The sequence below is a fragment of the Cydia splendana genome, chromosome 6 (genome assembly GCF_910591565.1).
Source record: "Cydia splendana chromosome 6, ilCydSple1.2, whole genome shotgun sequence".
NCBI classification, from domain to species: domain Eukaryota; kingdom Metazoa; phylum Arthropoda; class Insecta; order Lepidoptera; family Tortricidae; genus Cydia; species Cydia splendana.
The window spans coordinates 8,101,423-8,121,544 of NC_085965.1; the positions used below are offsets into that span (position 1 = coordinate 8,101,423).

Sequence of the window (20,122 nt, forward strand, 5' to 3'; positions counted from 1 at the left end):
ATAAATGTAGGTACATAGGCGTTCAAAAGTGCATGGATAGATGTCGACGTTGTCGACCGTAATGCCTTAATATTACGTTTGAATCATCTTCATGCACTTTTGAACGCCAGTTTACATATAATTTGTACGTGATTGTTAACGCAATGTGTTACAATGTACCTAAATGTAAATTAAATTGACCTTTTAGTGACATTTGTACCGGAAAAGGGCGTAAATTCCCTATGATTGCTTGACATGATATTGATTGAACGTTAAACAATTTTCGTTGGTAGTTCAAAGTTTACTTAGCTGATGATGCAGTTCTTCCGGTACACTGTGAAATCAATACAATTAGATGAATAATATATTAATAGCTAAGTTGAAAAAAAAGTAAATGTACTCGTATGCGGCGATTCCATGAATGTTCTCCTATTTGTGTAGAGAATATTCCCGCACTTATTCCACATTCACGGGAAAAATACTGCTGGAAACCTGGAAATGGCAAATTATTAAGTTCAGCATTTTTTAGGTAAAAAATATTTTCATATGCCATACCTTCGTAGGGCGTAATAAGCAAGCAGTGCAATTAGTTCTGTTATCATCATAATCATCATCAATTTCACCATACCTTTGTTTTTATCATAATATCTTATCACATTCAGAAGGCCGCAGCCTTGTGATCTGAATGCTGAATACATCTTTTCAACAACTTTACAGCTTCAATAAAAGATTAAATTGTCTCAGAATGATTATTCGATTCAAAATAAAATCAATTCTTTTTTCCAGGTGGCTGGTCCTTCGGAACCCAGAAGTTCAAGGAGATGTCTGCCTCCCGCTACGCTCGCCAGACCTTCATCTATTCCGCCATCCCCTACTTGAGAGACCGCAACTTCGACGGTCTGGACGTGGACTGGGAGTACCCCAAGGGAGGAGATGATAAGAAGAATTTCGTGCTGCTGTTGAAAGGTAGGTTAGACGTCTGTGATACACGGACCGACAGACACCAGGTGGATAGTTCTTCTGTGTTCAGAAGCTTAAGGAGATTTTTGCCTACTGCTACGCACGTCAGACCTTCTACTCCGCCATACCCTACCTGAGGTATCGCAACTTCGGTCTGGACGTGGACTGGCCCAAGCTCCTTCCTAGATATGATAAGAAGAATTTCGTACTGCTGTTGAAAGGTAGATTACAAAACGCCTGTGACAGACGGAAAGACAGCCACCAGATGGCTGGTTCTTTTGTGTGTGTAAGCTTAAGGAGATTTTTAATTGCCAACTGCTCGCCCGTTAGACCTTCTACTCTGCCATACCCCGCCTGAGGGACCGCAATTTCTACGGTTTGGACGTGAACTGAAGTCAAGTAATATAAATGATTGATAGCTAATTAAATTAATGAAATTACGCCATAATTATTTATCTTAACTAGAAATTAATGAAAGCTAGCAATAAAAACCGAAGAAAATATAAATGCGCAAAACAAAAACAAAACCATTTTTTCTTAGATGTTTCGGCCGACTGGCTTTTACAAGCCTAGATTAATTAACTTAAAGGTTTTTCTTAGCTAGAAAAACACTCAGTCTGGTAATGTTAAGATCGCAGAATAATATATCAAAAGAACTAGAATAAATAAATAAGAATCGAATTCGTCAGATGTGATTTCATTCTGAAATAGACAAAAACAACATACATTCTGTGATAAAAGTTGATTGGTGCTTACAAATTGGTTTCTGAGTTAACTTTAATCATGGAAATGATTCTGCTATGTTTGATCAAAACAAAGCCGTTCACAAACTTGCAACAGCAAAAAAGTCTAAAAACAAAAGCAAACAAACAGAAAATGACAGAAGTCAGACTGAAATATAAAAGCGCTTAAAAGCATAATTTATTTCTAAACTCGGAGTAGGTAAATACAGTGAAACCTGGATAAGTGAGACTTCAAGGGACGAGCAGATTTGTCTCACTTAAAGAGGTATTCCACTTACCCAGGCTCTCAGTTAGCCAGGTACAAATAAATTTCTGTCTCATTTACAGAGGGTCCCATTAATAGAGGTGAGAATAGAGGATATTTCAGTTATAGAGGTGGTTAATAAGGTATTTTGTAATTATCTATAAAAATAAATAAGGTAAAATAATTCTTGTCCCTAAATATTTCTTAAGTCTATTAATTATTTCTTTAAATTTATTTTGAATGATTCTATTTTCAAATGATAGATTTTTTTCAATTAAATTTGATACGAACTTCATTGCCTCTTTGAAAATTATTAAATGAAGATGTGTTTATTCGTGTTACTTATCAAGATTTCAGCTTTCGTTTCGATAGTTTTAACTAAGTACGTAAAGTAACTAAATGAAACTAGAAGTCGTTTAGACACAATTAAGCAAATGCGGAATTTGTGGATGGACTAAGAGTTAGTAAGAATACGGAAATTGATCAATAAAGTCCAAGTTAGAGAGGTCATAGACTGACTTTATCTCAGATACAGAGGTCAATTACTATAAAATTCTAACAATTAGGAAAATGTAATCTTATAAATATAGTCTCAGTAAAAGAGGTAAAATGCACTCTCTGTCTCAATTATAGAGGTAAATCTGACTATAAAATCACAACAACTAATCCCAGTTATAGAGGTTCGTTTTATCTCACTAACAGAGGTAATTCAGTGCTAAAGTGTCGGGACCGCACCATGAGTCCCAGCTATAGAGGTTTCTCACTTATCCAGGTTCCACTTAACCAGGTTTCACTGTATTAGCGGTTTTGCAGAAAAATAAACCACGCCTTGGATAATAAAAGCGGATTTTGCCTAAAATACACTGGAATAAATATATATTTTTTCAAAGACTGAGCCAAAACAAACAACGGCACTTTAAAATCGTTTCTCGTATCTTACATTCGTCTTGTAACGATTTTATTAGAGAAAACCGACGAGAGCGGTCACTAGTAGTAGTCTAAGCCTAGTCCACCCTTTTAGTAGTCCACCGTTTATACCTACATGTTTTATTAAGCGTCAACATTTTGTGCTTTATCTGACTAATCTATTTTCCATTATATTCTAATGTAACCTCATTCAGTAGAGCATCTTCAGATAATCGTACGTTTGTCGGTCACCGTTCTGAGAGCTTAGTACTATATAGATAGTTAATTTGTATATCTCTATAAAACATTATAATATAATATGCTACTTCCTTAAGTAGTTCGATAGGAAGAGTAGGACACTTTATCTTGCATCAAAACCCCTAGATGCATACTTATTAACACATTCACTGCCATCGACCCGCTAGGCGGGTTCTCTGTTCGTAGGTTGTTTTCGCTACAAAGCGGAAAACATATGATATCGGCTACGCTCGTAGTGCGTAACTCGCGCTGATAATTAATGTGTTGAAAAATACAAAACTCTTTTATTACATATAGCTAAACCTAAAGACATAAAATGTATCACATTGTAACCTTATGCTTGTAATCGGGAAGGAACTGGCTCTTGAGACACAGGGAAACATACTTTGAGAGCCAAGTACCATTTGCAATAAAGAATATAAAGATTATTTAATTTTATTTTAAACCTCTCTCAAACCCTCTCTGTCCACTAAACTTCACTCTAAACCGTATCGGGGAGCGCAATATCTGGTCCCGACTCGGCTAAATATCGGCGACATCGGACATCCCAGGTGCAACGCCGGCTTAGCTCCAAAACGGCTTAAGTTTTTAAGAACATCAAACGGTTTCTTCCAATCGCTTACAGAGTCAAACGCTCTGGCCGGCCAATGTATGCAAGAGCTATAAGCTACTAGTCGATCGTACAGCGGTTTTATATAGGACCAACTTGAGATTTAGACTCGCTTGCGCTCTGTGCATGATTGTAATAACATACATTTGGTATTACTATAGCTTAGTCTATCTGACCATTATAAGAAGAACCTTCAGTATAAGGGATTCCTAAATTTCTTTTTACTGGTTTTTCTAAGACAATTTTTTTAAATAGATGGTAATAGCAATGGTCTTTAAGTCTTTGCTTTTCAAAGGAAGTTGCAGCTTGTGGGTGGAATAGATACTCAGTATTTGTTTTTGGAGACGCCTCCGATAGGACGCTGTATCTGAAATCGTTGTTTGTTCAATAGTTTTTCAGAGAGGTGCAGTCAGAGGCAAAGGAATCTCCTTTATGTAGTAGTAACGACGCAGTAACAACCAATAACTTTTTGTATAGCGCAATGTATGATGTAAAATCTTTGGTATTTAAACCTTTGTCGTACCTATTTATATAAATTTTTGAAAACCTTTCGTTTTAGGTTTATTTACGTAAACGTTTGTCATAAAGATATTTTTATAATTCATTGATTTTGGCACTCCTGTCTGATTCCTTTCGTCTGTGTAAATAAGGATCCTGGCCACATTTTTCAATCACCTTTTTGCGTTTATTTTTATTTTTTTTCTCCATCTTTACGGCATGACCGAGGTTTGAGTAGCCCATAGAAAGGATAAACACTTTTGAACTTCTTTTGGATTACTCTGTGAAATATTGATAAAAATACTGCCTCTAAAGCTGCCTAGTTTTCGCCATAGTTTTATTTAGTATTCTTATCTCATAATATTATCAATATAGTTTCAAGACAGTTTACAATTGCAACAGTATGCAATACCGTACGTAATGTACCTAATTAAAACCGTTTAAATGTCACTAGAGCGCGATTACAAATCGGAACAAAATGCCAAATTCTGGGCCATTTCCTTAAAACCAGTTTACCAACTTTGGATTCACACACACTTTGGAAACTGGTTCGATAGGATATTATTAATTATTTTTTCATCACACTCGCTCAGTAAATGTGGTATTGCACGCAGGTTTAGCGGGAGTTATGGAAAAAGCGTTCTCCCTAGGGAGTTATGAAGTTTCTAGTGCCATATTAACAGTTTTTTGTCTTTATACTTATTTTTTGTATCGCAAGTGTGATGAAAAACATCGTGTGTAACTCGGGGCGTAATAATATTGCAAACTCGAGTCTATAAATCGCTCCGGCAAGCCGTCGCGATTTAACTTACTCTCGTTTGCAATATTCAACTTACGCCCCATGTTGCGCAATATACTATTATGCACATAGGAAACATACAGCGAACAAAAAGTTAAAAATGCACCCTTGTTCACCTCACCTTAATCGGTCATAAGATTTCGGTAACGAGGTCTATTAACCCCCAAATTTCCCCCTAAAATAAGAAATAAGCAGTTTAAGTTTAAACTAATTTACAGTGTTAGTGGTAGTCGTTTATATAACTGTTTCAAATTTTAGTTTTTAGGTATCTACATTAAACGGTGTCTGAGAAAAATGCATTTAACCGATTTGCAAGATCGATATGGCCCCAGAAAGTTTCCGTGAAGAAAGTATCTTGTACCGAACACTAATATTACTATCTGAATAGAGCTCCTGAACTTACCAACAACATTTGTTACCATAAGGTCACCGTTACCCACTAGGGAAGTGACTGCATCTATAGCTTAATCGATATTCCTGTGCTTCAGTGCACTTGTCGCCTACCATTTTAGTGTTGTAACCGATCGGTAATTTTAATTGCCAACGATTAACTGATATAAACTGTTATTGGATTGCAATACTTGAAATGTTTTATTATGGTAGTAGGATTTCGCAATGTGTGCTGTAATTAAGGTTTTATTGTGGTGGTTTTGGAAGTGTTTTAGAATTCATTCGTTGATGAAGGACGTTTTATTGCTTTAAGTTTTATTACTGTCCCATTTGTGGGAATCTAGCAATCAAGTTTATTTGATAGCTTAAAATTAGTTTATGCCACTGCTCGCATATAAAAGGCGAAAAAATACCGTGTTTTTAAGCATAAACAATATATATTGTGACTAGGGTTATTCTTGTTAAACTAATTTTAAGTTCATGTTTATTTAAGAACGATATGTATGTAAACATATTATCGTATCTTATGTATAAAATTCATTATTTCGTTTGGTAAAATATATCGAAACACATACATGTAATATATTCCTATAACAAAGGTGTGTCGCCATATATTGAATGCTAACTATACTTATGAAATATAATTTATTGTTTTAATTTCAAATTATAGAAAAAGTATATAAACTACGAGTCTATCATGGCTTGTTATTACGTAACTGAATTGTTTGCAAAGATCGACGATTGGATATCGTATACGATATATTTTGATGAATCTGCGGTCATTAAGAACAATAAAGCGATCAACACTTAATTCAAATTCAAGTCTAGCAGGTAATATCGCAGCATGCTTAGATATTATGTTAATTCTGTCTTGTTGTATGTAGATTATGGCGCTAAATATTGCACTTTTGACATTTGATACAAGAAAAAACCGGGATTCTTGCGTCGATTCTGCTCATAATTTTCATGTAGGTGATCTCATTTAGTATTTTATATATGTATAACTTGTACAGATACCTAATATATATTTCTAACAGATTTAGGCTAATAATTATCCCACCAAACTCACTTGTCATTTAAGTCAACTTGTCATTTTAGTTAATATGTGTTCAAAACGCGCAAGATATAAATGTTATATTTATAAGCTGTTTTTCGCCATAAAAAATAATCGGTAATTATTTTACTTAAATTTCAACCTTATTCAACATAAACCAAACAAAGCAGGATCGTGACAAACTAAAACTCGTTACCGTTTCCCCTGAAAGTTATGGCGGCCATTAAAGTAATTGGTTATTTAATCGATATCGATAAATCATGTTGCGCATCACTGGCTCGGTGGACGTCGGCGCATGCTAGAATGGCACGCTTTGTCGTGGCTCATGCCACAAGGCATAGTGTCGCAAAATTATACTAAAAAACCTTGAGTTTATCTTGAGAATTTATTTAGAGAAGTTTATAAATCATATGTCTGAATTTTATAAACAGTATTTTATTTCATTTTGTTCTACATATATGTTCATTAATATTTCTTGAAAATTACGATGTTTTTGACCCTCCGCTTTTTAGTACGAATTGTGTTAGAAGATCAACTCTCTTTCATATTAAAAGGTTTTAATATTTTCGATTTTAACCAGTAAAACAATAAATAACCTTATTAAGTCCGCAACGTCCGCGTAGTTTTAATTTTTTCATAAAAACCTTTCCCTTTAAAACTATAAGTAGTTTTTTACAAAGTATGAAAGTTAAAAAATATTGTAACATTATAAATCAAGCGTCTGTCAGCAAGCAAATGCAAAATCGCAGGGAAAACAAAGTATTTTTATCACTATTACCTTAATAAAGCTTGACAGCCATTTCGTAATAAACCGTGATGGACAGATAATCCTGGATGAGCTTCGTGAGCTATATTAGACATGAAAACGTAATTTGTTTCCATTATTTACTTTGACGAGGACGATTCGCGCTTTATCGTGACCTAACATCGATAGTTTCGTGGCAACACTATAACAGTTTTTTACGAAATTTTAAACGAATGCACAGCGAAATGTCACCTCGTTCGAATGTTCGGGCCGATTTTTGAATTTCGACCGCTCGATTTCGTGTATTTCGTTCAAGAATATCTCCAGTCAATTTGCACCGTGCAGTCCACATGGCTTATGATCGCACAAAATGGACAGAAATCACATCTAGTCACGATCCTCAGCAATGAGGGAACGAGGAAGAAGAAAATCTCCACTACTAGGCACTTTTAAATTCCACTAATAGAATTGAAAAGGAGTGGTCAATACCAATAGATTCCCAAATCCCAATTTCTATCGCTCGTATTTCAAAAATTTGCAATTCGCTGTTTTCCACCGATTTTCGAGTGACGAAATCGAACGATCGTTATTCAAAAATCGCCCCCTAAAGTTGAACAAGGGACATCAACATTCAACAATACTTAATGCATGTGTATGGGAATGTTCACGTGTCTTTTTAAATACTCGTGATTTTTTTTTATTTGCCATCGCGGGGGCTTGGCTAAGCTAATATTAAATTTGTCCTAGTATACTACCAGCATCACCATTTTTCGAAACTTCTGTACGTATAAGTATCGAGCCGCAAAACGCACAACATTTGTACTGTATACCGCAGGTACCAAATGTACAGGGTGTTCTCTTCCTCGTAATTAAACGTCGTGTGCGTGGCGCAAACAACTGCCGCTGACGCCTTAATGAGATCTAGTTCTCGACGCTACACAATATGGAGACCGACATATTAATAGCAAGAAATTAGATTTTTTTTACTTAAATGTCGACTGCAAACATACTTATGTAGTCACCTGCAATAATAATATTTTACACAACGAAGGCCGCAAAAGTATCTGACACTACCTAATTTGTAGAGCCATAAGAGCATGTCACATATTTTTGCAGCCTTCGAAGAGTAACATATTATTACAGGTGACTGTAACTCATGAACATTCAATATGAATTAAATGTCAGTTCCCAAAATTTACCAATAATGTAGTGTCCAATGGGTAATGGGCAAGTAGAAGCATGGTAAAAAACGCCTGTAACCTTCAGAGGTTCAAAAACCAGTTCTATGCCCATATTCCCCATATTCGGGGTTGGACCCATAGTAATAGCTGCTTGTATACCTATAATTATATTCACATTGCAAAATATTTCCGGGAGTAAAATAACATCTTGTATAGCTAAATCGGTAAGGGGCAGACACGGAATAGAACATTACAATACAAATGCGAAAAAAAATTCGAAAAACACGACCAAAGGGAATGTTTTCAATCGACACGAGTTGCGAATTACCTTTTCGCATGTGTATTGTACAACGTTTTACAGTACGTATGGCCCTTTAAATTTTTGACATAGGCACGTATTGTCCTTAATCCCGCCCTAGGGCGGTAAAGTAACACTATAATATGTATTGTAAAAACATAAACACACTTACATACAATCTCTTATTCGTGTTTGTTCCCTTCTTCATTATAAGCTTCGGCCATACTACCTGATGCGTATCTATACCTCTACCTGATACCTGATGACTAAATGCCTTGTATCAGATCTTGAAAACTAAAAATATAAGGGATCCCTTAGGTTAATATACCATAACCCTTGTTATTAAGAGCCCATCAACGTGCACACTAGCGCCACTGCTAAATAATCGTGATTATTTAAATTTAACGAAAGTTATTTAAAAAAGGGGGCCGCTACGTACTGTATTTTGTATTTAAGTACCTTTTGAATACATCAAACTAGTTCTTATGTTGCTATTTATCACGATTATTTAGCAGTGGCGCTAGTGTGCACGTTTATGGGCTCTTAAAAAGATTTGTGCCGACTTGCAAACAAAAAGAAAATTCCTCTCTTAGCACCACAAACAGCAAAATTTCTCACAGTCAATAAAACGAAGTCTTCAAAGCCGCAATATTTCCCAGTTTAATTGGCAATATCGCGCAGTCCGAGAGTCTAGTCTAAGAGCTATTGCGGTTTATTGCCACTTGCATTCTTTATTGCGACGCCGGATGCAGAAACAAAGCTGTTGCTGTTACATGATTTGAGGTTTCATTTAGGTAACCTTTTTAGTGTTTTATTAAATTTAAAGTGTCTGGGTTTCATTATTTTCTTTAATGAGGTACAAATAGGGAACAATGTGTTCTTCGTTTTCGCTTATTGTTGGCAGATTTATAGTTATGTACTTACTTATTATAACTTCAACAAAACAGTCGACGAGTCATAGTAAAGACAAAGTTGAAACATTTATTTAATGACGATTCCAAATGTTATTTTTTATTTTATTTTATTTTATTTTATAACGCTGAACAGTAGAATGGGCCTTCTTCTCCTTCTGACTATAGTGGTGTACAGTTTGAAATTATCCCTAAAAATTTCCTAATAAAAGTCCGCCTCTATACTTCCCTAGCGCAGAGGATGAGAGCTATTAACAGACCACCTAGCCCCCGCAAATCCTTTATTGCGCCGCTAACATGGGAACATGAATTATTTTTTAATTTCACTTATTTAGTGATCCGGCTTCCCACCATGCGGTTAATATCGTGATAATGAATTCGTGGTGGCATAGGTATAAATACTACTACTATAATATTTAATATTAAGGTTAGGTCATATCATAATATTATTAAATTATTAGGTATATAAAATGGTGTATTGAGATGAGCGGGTTTTCAGAAAAAAATGTGTCTACCGTTTACTTTTTTCCGAAAAACTAATAACTTTTGGGTTATTTCGACTCAGAATCACTATTGAATAAAATAAAGAAAAAAAGTTTCCCCAGTTATTCATACAAATTCAGGTGTCAGTTTTGTGACGGTCCATACAAAATGTATGTAAAAATGCGTCACAAAACTGTCTTTTTTTGGGACACTTTTTTTTCCTTTTCAAATCGATAGTTCTCGTGATTCTGAGCAGAAATAACCCAAAATATGATGGTTTTTCGAAAAAAAGTAAATGGTTCACTTCACAGTAACTTACCTATGTAGTAAGTTGGGTCTCAGTTGCTCCACAAAACTTAACTGCGGTGTGGATGCACCTTAATTATCGTTTGTACCATCAAAGATAAAAATATCAGTAATCAAATGTCAAACTTAATGAAACAGTTTTAATTTGTCCTCTTGACATTACCTATCGTTTTATTGTATTCCTCCCATAATAAGCCAGTTATTTTTCTATTCCAACCAACATTTCAAGCAAAACACCGCAACAACATTCCTTTTAATTTCCGTTCCGTTCTTAAAAAAGTTGTTATGACTCACCGTCGCAGTAAAGGAAGTATTGTGTCATCCGAAATGCATTTTGTCCTTGGCATTTCGCTTAAGGTCAAAAAGTTGACTTTATTGGTGCGTCGTGAACTCTTTAACCTCAGACTTTAAGAATTTACAAATCAACAAAATATCGCATGTTGCATGATGCGCAAGCGAATTGATTTTTAGCCGAACAATCGCTATTAGTCGTAGTATACCTATTCCAAATCAGATATCAGATATATCGAGGATATATCGGAGCGGTTCAGCCGGCCTAGCCAAGGTGACGATCGCTTGCGCTTCGCCATCGAATCGCTTTGTGTCTCTCTATCACTCTTTCATATTAGTGAGACAGTGACAGTTGAATTTATCAAAATAAAGATGCCAATTAATTTGCATGGGAAACCTTTTTATAGGTATCTGTGCGGCTAAACCATAAGCCCAACATTAAAATGCATTTTCAGATATTTTTGAACACTATGCCTCTTGAAAGAAAAGAAAAGTAAAGGCGATGTAAGCTTGTATCTAAACTGACTTTATTAACAAAACAACTACAGAGGATTTTTTTATTCTTAATTTTCGAACAAGTAGCTACTTATACCTAGTTGGTAACATTGTTCAAAATCTAAAGTTTCCTTAGAAAATGTTTGAGGAGAAGGTTCACCTAAAATTTATGGGATCTGAACGCATTCAACACTTTAAACCAGCGGTCGGCAACCTTTTAGCAGCCAAGGGCCAAATAGTAGTTAACGGAGGTGACGCGGGCCGTACTTTGTTAATATTTATGACTTTATGAGACATTGTCGTTTGTCACTATTACATAAAAAGCCAAGGCGGCTCTCGGGCCGCAAGTGACAGGTTCACGAACCGCAAGCGGCCCGCGAGCCGCAGGTTGCCGACCGCTGCTTTAAATTATCGCGTTTTGTACACATTAATTACACAAACGGGTCTACCGGGTTTTATAAACTCATTTCGGGTAGTTTAGTGTTATTTTATTTATATCTCCGTTGACATTTGCTAGGACGCATGGTATAATAATATACTCCGTCTGCTCTCTTCCCGTCTTTTCGTGGTCACGTGACTGACACAAGCCTACGTCATCATTGTCGCATGATGTCCTAGCAAATGTCAACGCTATATGATAATATGCGATAGCGCTATATAAAGCGGCCATGTTATTGTGACGTAGGCTTGTGTCACTCTGGGAAGAGAAGACCATGTTTTATTAGACTATGCTAGGACGTCAGTCTCTGCGTGACCACAGCTGATGCAACTCACTATCGGAATTTAAGGTAAAAACAATGAAATTATATCGCGTTAGACCCGTTTGTGTAATATGTAAAACGCATTCACTCACCAGATTACTTTGTTCTAACCCACAAGCTATCTAGTTCTAAATTGAATTGAACTTCCGAAACTACGGTTACAACAATGTTGAGCTTCGTGTCAGTTAGCGCATAGTTGTAGAGATCGTATGCGAATGTAATCGGGAGAGCACTTCGGTATTGTATTCAAATAGACAGGCGCCCGTGGGGCGCCAGTGGCAGCGATTTGTGTCTAGGCTATTGCCCACAGATCTAAAATGACGCTTAAAGGTTGACTCACGCTAGACCGGACCGGGGCGTCCGACATGTCATTTTCTATGACAGCTGATTGGTGATCACGTGGTGCTTTCCATAGAAAACGAAGCCCCGATAATTAAATATAACGTTCCTCAGTCCAAACTTTTTTTGTTAAACTAAAAAAGATCTGATAGCCAGAATAGCCAATAAAGGGTTGAAATTGATTAATTCTATCTCTTTGTTGTGGGGTTCGTATTAACGTATTATTAAATACATCGCGTCTATAAACGACACTTGTAGGCATTGAGTAGCCTAATTTTATTTAAGGATCGTGCTGACCCGAACCCTTATTGATTACCTTTAACAAGATAGAGCATTTGAAATAACATGGGCGAAACACGAAACACATCGGCGCACTTGGCTGAGTGATGCGCTCTTGATTGCTGGAACATCCTTGAATAATGAACACATTCTAGGCCTCTAGGGACTCAATTTTTATTGTTCAGGTTACGCAAGAACAGGTCCAATCGTGGATTAACTAAGTGTTGCTAATCGGTGAGTTTTTTTGTGAGATTTTAACTTGACTTGGCGTATGTGCAACTATAGCATAGTGTGTGTGCTACGCTACGAAATAATCCAGACGTCCTCGTAGACTGCAACGGCACTAGAATGACTACAGTAGATTACCTACTTTAAGATTTTCGGTCCACAAAATCTAAAGCAGTTCAGCTTTATTTAAAACATTCTGAGCTTTATAATCATACCCCGGGGTTATGGACGCAGGAATGATTTCGTGTATTTATTACTTTATTTATTGTAAAACCGTTAGCAAACTATCAATTAAAATTATGTTGCAATCTCCAAATATGCTTATAAATGTTAAAATAGTTTGTTTTTACAGTTTTTACCAATATTTTAGCTAGTGTAAAACATTTCCGCGCCCTAACCCCGGAGTATGTTTATAATGCAAGGTCTCGTGGCAGGTAGTCTGTGCCCGGACCCGACCGTGGGTGCGAGGGTATGATTACATTATAAAGGGTGCAACTTCCTTTTAAAACCTTATTTTGTAACGTCCACGGATTAAGCTTTTATGTACCTTTTATTTTAAAGGCTTTTGGAATTTTTGTAAGGGTCAATATTCGTACATTTTAGTGTAGATATATTTTGGCGGTCCTCATACATCTAAATATTAATATAATTATTATGTAGAAAATATACGGTACTTAGTTTTTGTCAGTAAATACAGACCTTGAAATTTATTAGCACAATCCATACAAAATATTGGTATGTGAAAATGCGTCACAAAACTGTAATTTTTTTAGGCACATTATTTTTCTTTGTAAATCGATAGTCCTCGTAATTCTGAGTAGAAATAACCCAAAAGTTAATGGAATTTCGAAAAAAAGTAAATGGTACACTTTTAAGTGAAAATGCCCTGTGAGTCTTTACTGCCTTATTATGTCGTGGGTATTTATGTTTGTTATATTTTAATGTACCTACCTGTACGTCTACCATCAGTTCTGACATTGACATATACGCTCACGTCTACGTAACTTACTTTCTATGCATCTCGCTCGTACTTGCATATTAGTGCAAGCGAGATGTACAGAAAGTAAATTACGTAGATGTGAGCGTTTTGTCAATGTAAAAACTGGTGGTAGACGTACTATATGAGGAAGAACAGCGCTGTATTATGAGTTGGACTTTCTCTGCTTTTGTTGTCTGTAAATGTTCGTACATATTTGTGATTGTCACAAATAAAATGTCTTTATCTTTATATGATCTTTATCTCACCTTTATTAGTAGTCAGTAGTAGGTTAGATTCGTTTTGTAGCGTAGTATAGTGTGTTAGTAGTGTAGTAGTTAGTTTATTCGATTTCCGCTATCACTGCGGGCCGACAAAACAAGGCTCTCCCACTGATTGCAAACTGAATTAATTCTACTGCCAAATATCTGAGATATTCGTTAGGCTCCCATTTTAGAGCTAACGAATGGATTGCTGTCAGATGGAGCTGAAAGCTTAATTTATTTCGCAGGCAATTAATACGACGTAAATTAAGATTTTGGCTCCAAATTTGCCGGCTATATGCAAAATAACCAATTTATTTGTGAAACTATGTTAAGTATTGCAGTGCATTAACGAATGAATGTTATAATACATTGACAAAATATTGAGTTTTTCATTTAATCAATGTTATAATTAATCAAAGAATCGTTTCTTTCTGAAATATAAATAGGTATTTAATAAATATATATTTTAACAAATAATTAGTTTGTGTAAGTACCTATTTAACTTTTGATTTAATTCATATTTGCTACTTCTATCGAACTTAATTTACAACACTATACCTTCGACAAATTATAAGAAAAAAGTAGACATAGGTTATACCCAAGTAGCACAGATTAGCTGTATAGAAGCCGCATAATGAAGTACGAATACGCTTGAAGCTGGAATATAAAAGCTGCATAAGAGCTGTATAAGCGTCTTTTCAGCTTTTATAACTCTTAAATGGGCACAAATTAGGCAGCCTTAAGTTCACATAGCTACTTAAGAGCGTTGTAGCAGCAATTTAACGGAATTATAAGGGGTAACAGGAGTTATAAGAGGTGTATATTGGCTGGGTAAGAGACCACCAGTTACCCTTTATTCAGCTAATATGTCACATGTGCGCCCTAATACCGGGAAAGATTGACGTTGGGCTGAATAAAAGATAATTAATAACATACTTTTACACCTCTGCCTTAAAAATCAGCTATTATATTTAGTATAGTGACGACGAACGCAGAGGTGAACATATTTATATTGAAGCAAAAACGTTAAGCGCAACGACATAAGTCATTTTGTTAAAGTGTTTAGTTAAATGTTTGTACACGATCTTTTATATATTAATGCGAAAAAGATGTTTGGGAATGCAAGTTTATTGACATTATATATATACATTATCTAAGAAAATTTCAGTACGCCACGAAAATAATCAGTATTTATTTAAGTTAATGATATAAATAAGCTATGTGTAAAAACTATTTCAGTGGTTCGGACAGAATTATGAGATAAAAAGTTAATAATACGTTATAGAAAGTACTAAACTAATGATTTAGGTTAAGAACTCAGGCACAAAACCATATTGTTACCCTTAAAAGTTGGAAAAGCAATTTCAATTTTGTAGGTTATATACAATAAAATGGCGGTCAATGTTAAAAAGCAACGTGAACCGTTAAAATTCTTATATGCAGCATACGACTGTTATATATCTGATAAAGATACTTAAGTGAACCACTATAAAGTCCAAGTCGTTATTTCGATACACTAGTGAACCTCTAAACAGTTATAAGGCATCTTATGAACGTTTTAACAGCCGCTATGCAGACAGTCCTAATGGTAGTATAATAGGCTGCTTAGCGGTAAACATGTTCAGCGCTAAGCCGTATTATGCGCCACATGTGTTCGATTATACGTCTATTGGTTTCATAATAGTTCACTCGTTCTCCCTTATAATAAGTCAGCGAAATAAAAGCTGCTTTAGCAGTAAACATGTTCAGCGATAAGCTGTATTATGCGCCCCATGTGTTCCATTATACGTCTATTGGCTTCATAATAGTTCATTCGTGCTTCCTCAAAAAGTCAGAGTAATAAAAGCTGCTTAGCGGTAAACATGTTCAGCTATAAGCTGTATTATGCGTCCCATGTGTTCCATTTATACGTCTATTGGCTTCATATTAGTTCACTCGTGCTCCCTTAAAAGTCAGCGTAATAAAAGCTGCTTAGCGGTAAACATGTTCAGCGATAAGCTGTATTATGCGCCACGTGTGTTCCATTATACGTCTATTGGCTTCATAATAGTTCATTCGTGCTTCCTTAAAAAGTCAGCGTAATAAAAGCTGCTTAGCGGTAAACACGTTCAGCGATAAGCTGTATTATGCGCCACATGTGTTCCATTATACGTCTATTGGCTTCATATTAATTCACTCGTGCTCCCTTAAAAGTCAGTGTAATAAAAGCTGCTTAGTGGTAAACATGTTAAGCGACAAGCTGTATTATGTGCCACATGTGTTCCATTATACGTCTATTAGCTTCATAATAGTTCACTTGTGCTCCCTTAATAAGTCAACGTAATAAAAGTCCACAATTACCTCCTTATACAGCACATGGCGTAATTTTATCCACTAAACAGACCTTATAACGGTTAAAGCATTTGATAACCCTTAAAGCTGTATAGGGTCGTAGCAAATATACCTTTATATCACTCTTTGCGTATTAATGGTAGTTTTCAGAGCCGTAATGCAGCTTTTAATCAGCCCTGGGCTATATAAATATCACTGAGATCTATTATACAGCTGTAGGACCACGAGTGTGCTCTTATAAGTGTCTTAATACGCACAGAGCGTTAGATAGAACTAAAAGTGAGTAGTTATAGAGCTATCTGTGCTACTTGGGTAATGATCAGTGATATAATATACCTACTTAAAAATCGAAAGTGAGAGTTAAATGATTTTATGAAACAGTTTCGTAAAAATTGTGATGTCACACACAAGTACCAACTACACGAACAACAAAAAAATGTTGTGGAATCGCTGACTTGAACATGATTTCAAAATGACTGATAGCCCACTGTATTTATTGTCAAAAGTGCAAAAAGCTTATCAATAGAGCACGGTTAAATGATCAACTATTCAGACCACAGTCGTGTTGTAATAAATATCTTTTCACACAATATAAAGATTTCACATGGCAGACTTTGTTTTCTTTAATATAAGGTTCATTTTTGCTCATCTGGCGCTATATTGACATTGGTTGCGCGAGTATGGGCAAATTAATATTTGAGGCTAACGAGTGTACCGAATCATTGAGAGTAACACCTATTTTCTTAGCCTATTTTGACCCTTAATTAAAGAACGTCCACTTTACAGTAGATGAAAAAAATAATTATGTCTCAGACATAGTAACACTGTTGCTATCTCGGCATAGTAAGTAAGTGTGTAGATTCGTAGTGTTGTATATGTATTCCTGACCGGCTAGCATGAGTTGCGTTCTGACGCGCGACTCCATACATCTAGCGCGACTTCAAGTATGGACTCAGTTGTTTTCCACTGTGGCGGTATTAAAAACTGATTTATCGAATAAACCATTAAATTATTTTAATCGGCCCTTTTATTGGCTTGTGATCTGCAAGGTTTTAGAATAACATTCTTGGGCGGAACGTTTTTTACTAGATAATATTATACTCACCCGGCCATGACCAACATAAACGTGTAGGGGCAGCAAAAGTATCTCACCGTTTTTTGCTGTCGGTACTTGTATTAGCTAGTAGACATGTGCGCCGCGCCGCCGCGCCGCCGCCGCCGACGATTTTTCCACGCCGCCGCCGCCGATAAATTTGACCGGCGTATAATCGGCGTGGGAAATTTTGATACCTATCGTGTCTTATTCCATGTTGCGTAGTGAATAGATAGTGTCAGAGGTATAATTTAAAGATCCTTATGCTTTTTCGCTTATTATTTGCCGGTGAACCAAATTAGCATCATTTTTGTCGTTGCGGTGTTAGCTGTGATTTTTGTAGAACGTAAATGAAATTGTATATTATGTGATACATAAATATGATTTATTTATCAAAATTGCTTGCCCAGGCAAACAATTTCCAGACAACCCAAATTCACAAAGGAGTTGGGATAATGTTTATTGTGATCTAACTTACAATACTCTCCTAAACATCTGTACAGGTCCAGACCGCGCGAGGCTTTTGGCGGTCGGAACCCGGGAAGCCGGTTACTGGCTACATGCCCATCCTTCGCCCAATACTGGTAGTTTCTTGGATCCGGCCTCCCTTAGACTGGCGACTGGTTTGCGACTCGGGGTTTCGGTGTGTACGCCACACATATGCTCTTGTGACACGGACGTGGACCAACTGGGACACCACGGATTATCTTGTCAAAAAAGTGCAGGCCGTTTTTCGAGACATGCGTCGCTTGATGACATAATCCGTCGGTCTCGGTCGGTCAATGTGCCTGCTCTGGTGTTCTGCCTTTTCGCAGAACTATTTTTGGCGGAATTTCATTTGCCAACCAACATTTCGCCGACGTTTCACTTTGACAACTAACGATTAGCAAATTTTTGTATGGCAACGTTTCAATTGGTAGAATTATTGTAAAGCAGATTATTATAACGCCTCTAAACTTTTGGGAGACTTATCATTTGTCAAATCTTTCACTTGGTCGAACAACTCTTGGACGAATAACGTTTCGTTGGAGCTACAGTTCGCTTTTCAATCTTTTCATACATTAGGCAAGTTACAAATAAGAAAAAGATACATACCAAACCGTCAAACCGTGTAAACTGTTTTGTGGGACACTGTACATGTATAAGCTGTATATTTTTATGTTAATAAATATATAAATAAATAAATAAACAATCAAAAATGGCCGAGTTGTTGTACTTTTTATAATGTATATATATTTTAATATTTGAAGCCAGTGGCAGCGAGCGAGCGAAGCGAGCGAGCAAGACCTTCCTGTGCAGAGCCGACTTGGATATGGTTAGGTTAGAAGACTAGTCTTCAAGGTTCTTTTTTTTTTCAACAACCCAAAAAACGTAATTACACAGCAACATTCGGGTCAAATATCTCGGCCATTTTTGATTTTAGAGGAAAGTTTATTAAGAAAAAAGTGATTATTTCAACAAAATCATGTAAATTATTCTAAGTGTTTTGAAACCCCTATGTTGTTCTCATTTTCTCAAAAAAAAATTAAAGTCCCAGAAACGGCCCCCCTTTGGTACAGTACAGTCTGACCAAATGAAACAATTGGTAAACAATAAACAACTAAGTGTATATTATGCCAACTAAAACATTCTACGACATGAAAGTTGGCATTTTGAAAATTGGCATTATAAAACACAGACCAAACGTTTAGTTGGTAAGTGTGCGGTTGGCAAATGAAATAAAAAGATTTGAAAAGTTGGGAAATGAAAATTCGGCGAAATAAAAATCCGCCAAACGTGAGTTGGGAAGTGATAATCGGCCACACCATTTTCGGCGATAAATAAGAGAACCGCCTGCTCTTCTTGAGCCGACTGGCATTATCAGAGATGATGGCAAGAGGCCCGATGGGGTGTCCTTAGTTCATTGGAGCTAGGAACGGATGTTAGTGTGGGATGCTACCTGCGTAGACACACTGGCACCGTCGCACCTCCAACGGACTAATGTAAAAGCGGGCGGGGCGGCGGAATGCTCCGAAATTTTAAAACGTAACAAATATAAGAGCCTCGGTAGAGAGTACCATTTTGTACCATTTGGAGTTGAAACTCTAGGTCCATGGGGTCCCAACGCGCATAAGTTGTTTGCAGAAATCGCGAAGCGTCTGGTTGACGTAACTGGTGACCGAAGAGCTGGCGGCTACCTCGCACAACGTATCAGCATTGCGATACAGCGAGGAAATGCCGCCAGCATCCTTGGTACAATGCCTCAGGGGCCTATTTTAGATTTAAGCTAGTTAGTAATTTCGTTTAGTAGTACCACTGTACATATATATGGGCATTTTCATTTAACTTGTACTTTAAAGCGCGACTTAAGTCGTGTTTCAGTAACGTCTAACCGTTACATTCCTGACAAAATGTATGGGATTTGACATTGACCGTCAGTTTTGTAACGATTGCTAACCGGCCGTTAAAGGTGTTCAATTAAGTGAACATGCCCATATATTGTATGTAAATAAATGATTTTGATCCCATATACAATTTCATTTAAAATTACACACGATCAATTCTTAGTCATTTTATGGTGATTATCAGCTTCTTTTACTTAACAATATATAGGTATTTCAATCAAAATTATAAAAATCAGTTTAAAGCTTCGCAATAAGCTATACTTAAACAATTCTACCTACTTATAGGAACTTAAATCACCAACTATCATCACTAA

General features: G+C 36.3%; 1 protein-coding gene across 1 annotated transcript in view; it reads left to right on the top strand.

Annotated features, from left to right (window-relative positions):
• Positions 1–20,122, top strand: part of LOC134791332 (probable chitinase 10) — a 155,583-nt gene that overhangs the window by 93,655 nt on the left and 41,806 nt on the right. The window contains exon 5 of the mRNA XM_063762348.1: positions 766–945. Coding sequence (XP_063618418.1) covers positions 766–945 — 180 coding nt within the window. The remainder of the gene's footprint in view (positions 1–765; positions 946–20,122) is intronic.